Raw genomic sequence first — 12,320 nt, forward strand, 5'->3', positions numbered from 1 at the left:
ATGCATAGATTTCCAGTACAGAATCAGTACAGTCTGTTATATTAATGCATAGATTTCCAGTACAGAATCAGTACAGTCTGTTATATTAATGCATAGATTTCCAGTACAGAATCAGTACAGTCTGTTATATTAATGCATAGATTTCCAGTACAGAATCAGTACAGTCTGTTATATTAATGCATAGATTTACAGTACAGAATCAGTACAGTCTGTTATTAATGCAGTGGTTCCTAGTACAGAATCAGTACAGTCTGTTATATTAATGCAGTGATTTCCAGTACAGAATCAGTACAATCTGTTATATTAATGCAGTGATATCCAGTACAGAATCAGTACAGTCTGTTATATTAATGCAGTGATTTCCAGTACAGAATCGGTACAGTCTGTTATATTAATGCAGTGATATCCAGTACAGAATCAGTACAGTCTGTTATATTAATGCAGTGATATCCAGTACAGAATCAGTACAGTCTGTTATATTAATGCAGTGATTTCCAGTACAGAATCAGTACAGTCTGTTATTAATGCAGTGATTTCCAGTACAGAATCGGTACAGTCTGTTATATTAATGCAGTGATTTTCAGTACAGAATCAGTACAGTCTGTTATGAATGCAGTGATTTCAGTACAGAATCAGTACAGTCTGTTATTAATGCAGTGATTTCAGTACAGAATCAGTACAGTCTGTTATGAATGCAGTGATTTCAGTACAGAATCAGTACAGTCTGTTATGAATGCAGTGATTTTCAGTACAGAATCAGTACAGTCTGTTATTAATGCAGTGATTTCCAGTACAGAATCAGTACAGTCTGTTATTAATGCAGTGATTTCCAGTACAGAATCAGTACAGTCTGTTATGAATGCAGTGATTTCAGTACAGAATCAGTACAGTCTGTTATTAATGCAGTTTGTTATTTATATATTTTTTTCAAATCAATCAACAAATTTAGACCCAGTTTGTAGCAGACCGCAGACTACCTGAAAGACCCTTCCTCTCTAAAATACTCTTTTTATACCCAGTTTTTAGTAAGTTAATATTTTTTAAGAAAAATTAAAGTTCTCACTTCCACCACCTAATGTGTTTTTTTTTTAACTGAACAGGTATTCGAAAGACAAGCATCAAATAACATTTTTTACATTATAATTTTACATTATAATTATAGTTTTTATTTCTATGTATTTATGTTTTACACAGTGTCCCACAAGTTCCTTCTAATTTAAATTCTATAATTCTGTATAATTTAGCTATAATTCTATATTTGATCAAACATTTACCACTATATTGACTCTGAGTGTCATTAAATTGCTATACGTTTTCAGTTCCAGTGCAGTGAGGAAGCTTATCAGAGCTGTAGGAAATGTAAGTCACTCATTCATATTCAGGGCATGTGCGTGTGTATATGTAATAGCCTACACTGAACGCTATCCTACAATTATGTTAAACTATAGCAGTGCTTGTGTTCTTTGACAGGAAAAGATGCAGGCTGTTTCCAGCGTGTTCCTCAGAGCACTCTAACTCTTCTGTCTGAGTGATCAGTCCACATCTGTCTGCTTCACAGAGGACAACAGACTATAATCAACCAATACACAATGTTAATATTTTATTACAGCAGTATTTGTTCACAAAGGCTGGGTAGCACCGATTTACAGAATCATTTTATTACAGATATAAAAGGGATTTTCAGAGAGCTAATCTACCATGATTAAACATATTAGTGTTTACATGAAGAATGTACCCAAACAAGTTATATTAATGTTTTATTATTATTATTTATTTAATGTGTCCATAACACAACAACTCTGTACATGTAATGTAAACATTCTTCTGCCTCAAAATAGCATAAATAGGCTTTGAATGTATTATTTAAAAAGTTTGGACTGATTTTGTTTTGCTCTGAAGTATCTGCTGCTGCATTTAAGGTGGAACTGAACAGTTTGTAAAATGCTAATTTGTTTGTTAAGTAAACATGAGATATAAATGTACTGACATGTCCTGTTTAACTAGTCTTTTAGGTTCATCTATAACACTGAGTGAGAATATAACATGTGGCTAGCATTAGCTTAGCTTCTCTAAAATCACAGCAGTTGTATTTTAGGTGGGACAGAAACCTCATGGAAAATGCTAAAGCTAATTGTTTGCTAAATTTACTAAAAAAAAACATGTCTTGTTTAACAACTGTAGCAGTGTTTAATAAGAAACTGCTGGTCTGGAGCTGATACATTTAAGGTGAAAAGTAAAACTCTGGAAAATGCTAGCGCTAACTTGTTAGCAAAATGTGAGCGAGAAATAAATTTACTGATGTGTCTTGTTTATCTACTCCAGCAGGCTTTAGTGAACATAAGGCTTGTGTTGTGTACAGTAAAGTTGTAAGTGGTATTAGTGAATATAGTAACTCTGTATTGTAGAAAAGTGGGCGGAGCTTCTGGTCATGGTGAACATAAGGCTTGTGTTGTGTACAGTAAAGTTGTAAGTGGTATTAGTGAATATAGTAACTCTGTATTTTAGAGAAGTGGGCGGAGCTTCTGGTAATGGTAAACATAAGGCTTGTGTTGTGTACAGTAGTAAAGTTGTAAGTGGTATTAGTGAATATAGTAACTCTGTATTGTAGAAAAGTGGGCGGAGCTTCTGGTCATGGTGAACATAAGGCTTGTGTTGTGTACAGTAAAGTTGTAAGTGGTATTAGTGAATATAGTAACTCTGTATTTTAGAGAAGTGGGCGGAGCTTCTGGACATGGTGAACATAAGGCTTGTGTTGTGTACAGTAAAGTTGTAAGTGGTATTAGTGAATATAGTAACTCTGTATTGTAGAGAAGTGGGCGGAGCTTCTGGTCATGGTGAACATAAGGCTTGTGTTGTGTACAGTAAAGTTGTAAGTGGTATTAGTGAATATAGTAACTCTGTATTTTAGAGAAGTGGGCGGAGCTTCTGGACATTAGTGAATGTGCAAAAAAGATTTGCTTTAACATTTCATTGTTTTTTTTTTTCATTTTGAATGTGTTTCAAGCCTAAAATGCAGGAGCGAATGAATAATAATAAATTATTATTATTATTATTAATAAAATATTTTTTTTCTACATAGTAATTAATACAATATTAAAGACATGAAAAAAATTAAGCAACACATATGGAATTAAAGAACTCCTTCAAGACGCTGAGAAAACTTTTCCAGGTGACTCTCCCTCATGAAAACACTGAGATTTAAAATACCAAGAGTGTGCAAATATGTCCTCAAAGATAAATATGCTACTTAGAAGAAGCTACATTCTAAAACATATTCTGACTTGTTTAACAATTTTTTTTCTTTAGAATTATTCCACATGTGTTGCTGTATAGCTTTAATATAGTCTGCAGTATTAAGTTTACAATATAAAAAAATCATAAAAAGAAAGAAAACACATTGAATGAGAAGTAGCGTGTATATAAATATATTTATATATTTTTTATTTATATATATATATATAATTTTTTTTTTTTTTTTCCCATATTGTCCCAGAACACTACGCCAGCATTGCAGATGTATGTCTCTTATGTATAAGATGCACTTCAGCATACTGGGAAGGTGTTTTTCTCCCAGTGACAGTTTCCAGTCCCACAGGTTCCATGGCCATGTGTTCCGTCACCGGCCGCACGTTGTCCCTCACCACCCGGCGTGAGATGGATTGGCAGCTTGTGTCCTGTCACTTCCCCAGCCGTGCTCATCCCTCACGCCTCTCTGTCTCTCCCTCACAGACACGACAGGCCCGCCGGTCAGCGAGGAGAAGAGGGCTCAGCGGGACTGGAGCGACTTTAAAATTTGATGACTCCTTCTGCTGTCCCACGAGAGGCAGCCATCAACCCTGAAAAGTAAAGACATGCTTCTGTCTCTCCTCCTCATCCGTCACTCCGCACTCTGCACTGTTCTACAACCCGAGAGCGGGGGTGGGGGAGGGTTGGAGGGTCATGGTTTTTACAGGATTTATAGAACGTTTATCACATAACGTTACCAAACGTAGAAAACATTAAAAGTAACATTACCAAAAAATAAATAAATAAATAAAACACAAAGACACAAAAAGGGATGTTGCAGTGACGTTCCCAGAATGTTTAAAAATGTAAAAAAAAAAAATCTGGACAAATTGAACATTATAAGAAAATTAATGTTGTCCTACATGTTCAAAAATTTAAAAAGATTGGACAGCACTCGTATAATATCCAATGTATTTATTTGACTCACAGATAAAAACGAAAGTTTCGGCCCTTAGGCCTTCCTCAACGTTCTCACCCAACAACAATTGTAAAACCTTCATCTAGAGGTGGGACTCGGGAGCAGCGTCTCCTACAGAGAGAGGCTCGATACATTTTCAAAACTCAGTACAGTAAATCCAAAAGGCATAAATGAAGATTTTTCTTTGAGTTGTTTTTCTCTTTAATTTATTTTTTGTTTTTGATGTGCATGTGGATTTTTAAGATATTTCTATTTAGTCTAATGATTTTGGTGAATTTGCTTTAAGCAGGATATATTTTCATAAGATTGTGATTATTATTTTTTTTTATTGTACTATTTTGTTTTCCATAATATTTTTCATTTTTCTTTTCCCATTTTTGCACATCATTGATGTTTGTATATTTATTATATATTTTTTGTCATGACGTAGCTAAGTGGGGCGGGGTGTACACACCTGATCCATTTAGTAGCGGGTCTGGTGTTTGGTGAGAACGTTGAGGAAGGCATAAGAAATGAAATGTTCGTGTTTTATCTGTGAGTCAAATAAATATATTGGATATAATACAAGTGCTGTCCGATCTTATTCAATTTTTGGATTATCTACTGCGGATTCAGCACGTGAGAAGCATTTGGGAGGACAGTCTGTTTTTTTTACTTTTTTGTCCTACATGTTCAGCAACACAAAGTTCTCAAGATCAGTATGTTCACTGCCATGCCACATGTCATGGGACAGGAATTTGTATCGTATTCCATGACTTTTGGCATGTAATGTGAGTACGTATATACCTATCATCTAGTATAAGTATAAAGCTAATTTTTAAATTTTTATTTAATTTGTTTTTTGGTCCATTCATCAAGATTTTGACCATTTTAATACCATGTAAATGACAGTTATCAGCTATTTTTCTTGTAAAATAAAATACAGATTTTAAATATTAAATATTGATTTTGATTGAGTTTTTCTGTTTCAGCAATGAAACATATTTTTAGACTGATGATTAGGTATAACTTTACAATAAGGATCTCAATTAACAATAATACACATCAGTAATAAACATTGTTAAATGGATAAATAATGTCTCAATCAATTATTTATTGGCACTAGCAAAGACAATGATTAAATATTACTAAATTTTAATGCTTAAGAATGTTGTAAATAATGACAAATTGAGACATGCCTTAAAATGCTGAAATAATTAATAATGTCTTAACTTTAATGTCGTCAATTTATAATGTATATGTAATATATCTTTGTTGTAAAGTGTTACCATTAGTTATTAATGTATTTTTTTGTGTATTTTTGTTGGTTTATTGTTATTAAACTGTTCTTTTTTTGTCTTTTTTCCTCAACCTCTTCCTCCACAGAACTCTCTAGGTCACCAGTTATCAGGGAGAACTGAACGATGGTATAATTTGTCAAAAAATAAGAAAAAAAAAATAAATAAATAAAAAACCCAGTGGGACCTTCTCCCTCAGATCACTGTTCACAGCGTATCCTGGAACTGTCCAGCCATCTCCACTCAGACATTTTTGAGGACTTGATTCACTCTTGCAACAGAAGGAAATGGAGCACATGGATGTTTAGCTGGATTTTGGAGCGAATTGCCTTTTTAACCCTGCGGTGGTCAGGACTGTATAGTGTTGGATCAGCTGCAGTATGAAGCATTATCTGGATGCTCTGGGTCTGAGGACGGCTCTTCAATAGAAGGTAAGTACAAATTAGTTTTGTTTTGCTTTTTAAATACATTTGTCCGTAATTGCTCTTCATTTACAGACAGGAACGTACTAGGGCTGCTTACTATTAGTTGTCTCTTCGAAACTTCGAAACTGGTGGAGGGGAAATATCTGCTCATTTACAATAGACTTACAAATTACCAAAAGTGCCAAACACAACATATTGATATTTGTTTGTACTGAGAGTGTCAACCCGAGTAGGATGGGTTCCTCTGAGTTTTTCCTTGCCACTGTGTCACCATAAATTGGCATCTTTGTGGAGCTGCTCATAAGAGGCGTGGACCTGTTTTTCTCTGTAAAGCTGCTAGTGACAACTTTTGTTGTAAAAAGCACTATAGAAATAAAATTGAATTGAATTGAATTAAACATATCGTTGCTGTCCAAGGAAAAACAAGTATCTCTATTTTTTTACATAATTTGATGAATGAATGAACCAATAGAAATTTTCCAAAATAGTAAAGTTTTTTTAAGTTTTTAAAGCTTTTATCTCTGTTGTAAAGTTGCTGTTGGGAGACACATGTTTTTCATTGAACAGCAACACTGTTTACTCACTAGATATCAGGACATTTTATATTTAAGCATTTGTGCATTTAAAGAGTAAAATCCCTATGTTTTGCTGTTTCTGATGTTTTTAAATGATGGAGAAAGGAAGGAAAAGCAGTCGTACCCACTAGAAGCAGTGGTTGAGGGCACAGAAGAAATAATCATTGGCTGGTCGACTAATCTAAAAAATAATTGTCTGATTAATCAAATAATAATTATTTGCAGCCCTAGGATATAACACTATAGACACTGCAGAGTGCATTGCATCATTGGAGGAGAACCACCCCACACACAGATAGATAAATCTCATTGCTCTGGTTAAGGATATAAATGTATTGGACTAGGATCCTTAATCTTATTTTGAAGCTTTGTACTTGATGTTGGAACATTTATTGTCAGGGTTCATTTTTTGTGAGGGTTTGTGTGAAATCTGCATAAAAAAAAGCATTAGTAAGGTCAGGTTTTGATTTTGGATGATTAGTTCTAGAGTACAACCCCAACTACAGCTGTTCCCCAACTACAGAAAATTCTAAACTAAATATTTATAAATAAAAATCTTTATTTAAAAATCCATAAAACGGGAGTTCATATCATACTTTATGGACATTATTTCAGTTAATTCTTCTTTGTTTAATGTAAAATAAAGTTGCAATATGTGTCCAAATGTTTGTGGACAGAAATCCTAATAGACAGATACTTGAGGTTGCAACCTTTGCCAATAGAAAAGGACTCTCAATAGTAGAGCTGTTGGATCCATTTCTAATACCACATGTGGGCTAGATGGGTATAAACCTCCAGTATTGAGAATACTCTGGATCAGTAGAACTGTGTTCTTTGGAATGATGGAGCTCCATCCAGTACTTTGGATGTAGAATGAGTTTGGTAGTTGGGGATGAGGTGGGGTGGTGATCATCTAACATCCTGACTTTGTTTACCTGAACACTTGTTGCTGAATACATTTAAATCCTCACAGCAATGTGAGTCCAAATTTTAGTAGAAAGTCTTCTCCGGACAGTAAGAGGGTTGTTATTTTAATAAAAGCAGGAATAACTAATTTAATACCCTATATTGTGTTTTTATGCAATAATATTATCAAACATAAAAATAGCTATACAATAGTTATTTATGTACGGGATATATATATATATATATATATATTAATCAGGTCAATATCAGTACAGTCTGATTGGTGTAATGCTACCGAATGTTTCGCATGTTCTTCATGGTGAAATATTATTTGAATTATCTCATTTTAAATGTATTGCTTTCTTCTGATACCATGTTCTGAGAAGGTATTAATCCAAACCTGATTTCCATACATATTGCATATTTATTAGAAATTGTGGTTCCATATCTTCAAACAAAGTGTAATATTAAATATTAATTTCTTTAGTATAAGGAACAAACATGTGACTCTGCCATGTGAAAAGACAATTGCGAGAACAACAAATGAAACAAATCTAATTGATAATGAGACTCAGCTGACTGAACACAGCGAGAATTAGTCAGCTCTCACTAACACTGAAGATTACTGTCGAATATATATTGATACACAAAATATAACACACCAGGAGCATGATTGATGGATGTGTGTGAATGTAATGATATATGTAAGTGATTACATTTTATAAGTGTGAAAAACTGTACTGTAACTGAATGGAGGCTCTAGTTTAGACCCTGTTGGTTCCATTATTCTGGATATAAAATGAGATTAATACAGTTGGGTATGGAGGTGTACAGGTTCTGTATGGATCCTGCAGCACATTTACCCACAGATGTTGCTACAGCTGGACCTGTAGATCCTGTAGCTCTACACGCAGGTTGCTGAATCTGCAACGTCCCTACTGATCCCATAAATACTGGATTGGCGATAAATAAATCTGGAGACCAGGCACGACAGTGCTGCAGTCTGGTGAAGATGTTCATGGAAAACAAACATTCCTTGCTGTTTGTGAATAAACATTATATATCCTGTTAAAAAAACAGTTAGTGTTCATTGTATCACTACTAGGGGTGACTGACTTTCATATAAGATGGATCTCCAGATCATCAATCACACCAGCAGTTGGGACAGTGTGTCGTTTTCACAGCAAAGGCAGGATTGAAGCGTTAACCATGTTAGAGAAGGCAATTGTGACTTAGATGGTGGCAATTCATCAAAATGTCTATGATGCTTCTTTCTCTCCAGTGATGCGCCATCTTTGATAGTCTGTCAACTAGGCACAATGAACTAGCAGTCAACAATCTCTCACCAGGAGGTGCACTACCCAAAAGCATTTTTATAATGCACTGGGGAAAGCATTTTATGTCCTCTTGTGGTAAAAGTCAATGTCCAATCAGACTACACCTGTAATCATTTGCATATATCCAGGGGCGGATTTTACCACCACGCAAAGCCAAAAATTGCTTGGGGCCCCCTGCTGGTCAAAAGGTTGGCAACAAAAAACGGAAAAAAAAAACATGCATTATTTCTTTTTTGTTTGACACCAAAGAGACACCATACATGCAAGTTAAGCTAGACGAGGTAGACTAAGGTAGCTTTGGCACAACCATGAAACGGTGTTATCCCAGCAGTGCCCAAAAAAGAAAGGAAATTAAAGAAAAGGAAGTCCAGCACAGAAAGCCTGACAAAGCTCACTATTTTTTCGCAGCACCAAGAAATGAAACATCTGACGAAGATGAGCTTCCTGAGACAGCAAGATTTCAGAGTCAATATATTGCATTTTGCTCTACAAAAGAATTCATTTGATCAGGGCCCCCGAAAAAAAAAAAACATTCCTTAGGGCCCCAGAACTTCCAAATCTGCCCCTGCACATATCTACCTGAGACAGATACGAATCCTGAGTTTTGAAGCAATCCAGGGAGCTGCTCCAGCAACATTGAGGTTCCTATAGGTTTCAGGAGAATATCAAGGGATCTGCAGGGTTCTCTGGTCTCAGCTAAGGTCAGTGTTCAGACCTCCTCAGTAGAAACACAGAGAGAAAAAATGCCGAAAACAATACTATATAAAGCAATACATATTTCAGGGTTGCTTTCACCTTTTGGGAGAGCGTTGTCCCTTTATACCTTGCTTTAGATAAATACTGCATTTTCACAGTAAGAACACCGTACCATAGGAGATTCTGCTGCTGTAGCATCCAGGCATCTGTTCTGTACCTAATGCTAAACCTGACAAGCTAAAGTTAAAGGAAAGGTTGGAGAGTTAAAGGTAAAGTTGGAGAGATAAAGCTAAACCCAGAGAGCTAAAGCTAAACATAGAGATCTTGGAGATCTTAATTTAAAGCTAAACCTGATAAGCTAAAGTTAAAGGACATTGTGGAGAGTTAAAGGTGAAGCTAAACATGGAGATTTAAAGATAAAGCTAAACCTGTCAAACTAAAGTTAAGGAAAACTGAAGAGTTTAAGGGAAAGCTGGGGAGTTAAAGGTAAAGCTGGAAAGATAAAGCAAATCATGGAGATTTAAAGATAAAGCTAAACCTGTCAAGATAAAGTTAGGGAAAGGCTGAAGAGATAAACTAAAACCAGAGAGCTAAAGCTAAACATGGAGATATAGAGTTAAAGGTAACCCTGACAAGCTAGGTTAAAGGAAAATCTGGAGAGTTAAAGGTAAAACTGAAGAGATAAAGCTAAAATCTGGGAGCTAAAGCTAAACACACTGCGCTAAAGCTAAACTTGGATATCTGAAGTGAAAGGTATAGCTAGAGAGTTAAAGCAGAGAGCTGAAGCTAAACATGAAGATCTAAAGTTAAACCTGACAAGCTAAAGTTAAAGTAAAATCTAAAGAGTTAAAGGTAAAACTGAAGAACTAAGGTTAAAATCAGGGAGCTAAACATAGAGATCTAAAGTTAAATCTAAAACTGGCAAGCTAAAGTTAGGGAAATGCTGGAGATATAAACTAAAACCAGTGAGCTAAAGCTAAACGTGGAGATCTAGAGTTAACGCTAATAACGCTAACGCTATTTCTAAGTTAAAGGAAAGGCTGGAGAGGTAAAGCTAAAGAACTTAAAACCAGAGAGCTAAAGCTAAACATGCTGAGCTCAAGCTAAATTTGGAAAGCAAATGCTTAACCTAAAGAGCTAAAAAAAAAAAAAAAAAAAATGGCAAGTTAAAGTTAAAAGTAAACTGGAGAGTTATATGTACAGCTGGAGTGCTAAAAACAAACATGGCGAGTTAATGTTAAAGCCAAACCTGGCAAGCTAAAGTTAAAGCTAAACCTGGGGAGCTAAAGTTTGACTTGTGGCTCTGCTGTATTTTTGGATTGGACAAAAAGTAACACTCTTAGTGGAAAATCTCTCTGTAAGGAGAATTAGAGAATTGAAAGCTAAAGCTAGAGATATCAATTAATAGCACTATTTCTCTCACACAATGATTAAATGCAGTGTATAATTATTTCCTTTTCATCTTGCCAAATTTGTGCATAAACGTATCTGACCTAATTTCTTCAGCTACTCTCTTCTTTAAATCCAGACAAATCTGACTGTGACTCTGACTGAGTGAGAAACACATAAATCTCCACAAAATGAAAATGAATTCGGAGCAAATATGACGGAAGAAAAAACAAAGCAAAACAAAACAAACAAGAAAAAAAAAAACATTTAGTTTGATAGCTAATGCGTTTCAGCATTTCCTTGTTCATTTCCAAACATCAAGGCTTATTCTGTGAGGGGATATCTCCAGTGACAAGATACACGGGTGACGACAGACTGCAGCATCCTCCTGCTATATGACAGCAGCAGGATCTTATCTGGTCGCTGACACGCGAGCGGGAGATGCTACAGTAGACGTGCTGTCACTGTGTATCTCTGAGCGCTGAAACAATATAACACCAGCATGAATTATTTAGCTCCACTTCTATTTCTTGGTTCAGTAATAAATGTTCCCATAAAAAAGTCCCATGCCGGGCCTCGTGATGTCCAGGATGCAGGAAACACAAAGCTTGTCAGGAGGGATCAGACAGGAAGTGGAGAACAGAAGCTAAAAAAAAACAACAAACACAAACAGCACAACAAATAGAGAAACAGATCAAGCACAACATTATGACCACCTCCTTTTTTCAACACTCACTGTCTGTTTTATCAGCTCCACTGATCCTATAGGACACTCTGTATTTAAATAATAATTACAGACTGTTGATCTGTATCTGTTTCTCTTTAATATTCAGGACCCCACAGGATAGGCTATTTGGGTGGTGGGTCATTATTCTCAGCACTGCAGTGATTAGCACTGATTAGCATGGGGAGATGGTGTATAAGGTGTTTGTGTGTGTTGTGCTGGTACAAGTAGATCTGATACAGCAGTAATGAATGTAGAATAGAGGAGGGGGTCATAATCTTATGCTCAATATGTGTAAATCCTTGTTGAATCTCTGATAAATAGATTTCTGTATTTGATGATGAAGGAAAAGTCAGCAATAAAGCAGAAACTGCAGCAGATAACTATCAGCATGAGCTGATTAAGTCGCTTTTCACTTGATGAAATATTGATCGGTTTTAAGGGCACGTGTTCACGGCGAGTGTGCTGTCTCACCCTGAAAGGTCTTCGATGGCAGTGACGTGTGCAATCAGGGAGCCTAGCTTCAGCCGTCTGGGCGTTAACGGAGTGGATGAGGAAAGACTGAGCAGTAAACATTCGGTGCTTTGTCCAGCCATTGATCGCCGATACCGTCTGTTCGCCCATGACTTTGAGGAACGAGACTTGTTAAAGGTTCGATGCGTGACAATGAAGATAGATTGGATATTTTGATTTTCTGTTTCGATATTTGAAACCAAAAAGAAAAGTCATTGAGAAAATAAAAACAAGAGACTGAAGTTTTGCATAAGATCATTGTTTTCTAAATGAG

General features: G+C 35.7%; 1 protein-coding gene across 1 annotated transcript in view; it reads left to right on the forward strand.

Annotated features, from left to right (window-relative positions):
* Positions 1 to 12,320, forward strand: part of zgc:172282 (leucine-rich repeat and fibronectin type III domain-containing protein 1-like protein) — a 292,848-nt gene that overhangs the window by 259,808 nt on the left and 20,720 nt on the right. The window contains exons 5-6 of the mRNA XM_015601224.3: positions 3,730 to 3,843; positions 5,570 to 5,912. Of these exons, the coding sequence (XP_015456710.3) occupies positions 3,730 to 3,797 (68 nt within the window). The 3' untranslated portion in view covers positions 3,798 to 3,843; positions 5,570 to 5,912. The remainder of the gene's footprint in view (positions 1 to 3,729; positions 3,844 to 5,569; positions 5,913 to 12,320) is intronic.

Source organism: Astyanax mexicanus, chromosome 18 (assembly GCF_023375975.1).
Source record: "Astyanax mexicanus isolate ESR-SI-001 chromosome 18, AstMex3_surface, whole genome shotgun sequence".
Lineage (NCBI taxonomy): Eukaryota > Metazoa > Chordata > Actinopteri > Characiformes > Acestrorhamphidae > Astyanax > Astyanax mexicanus.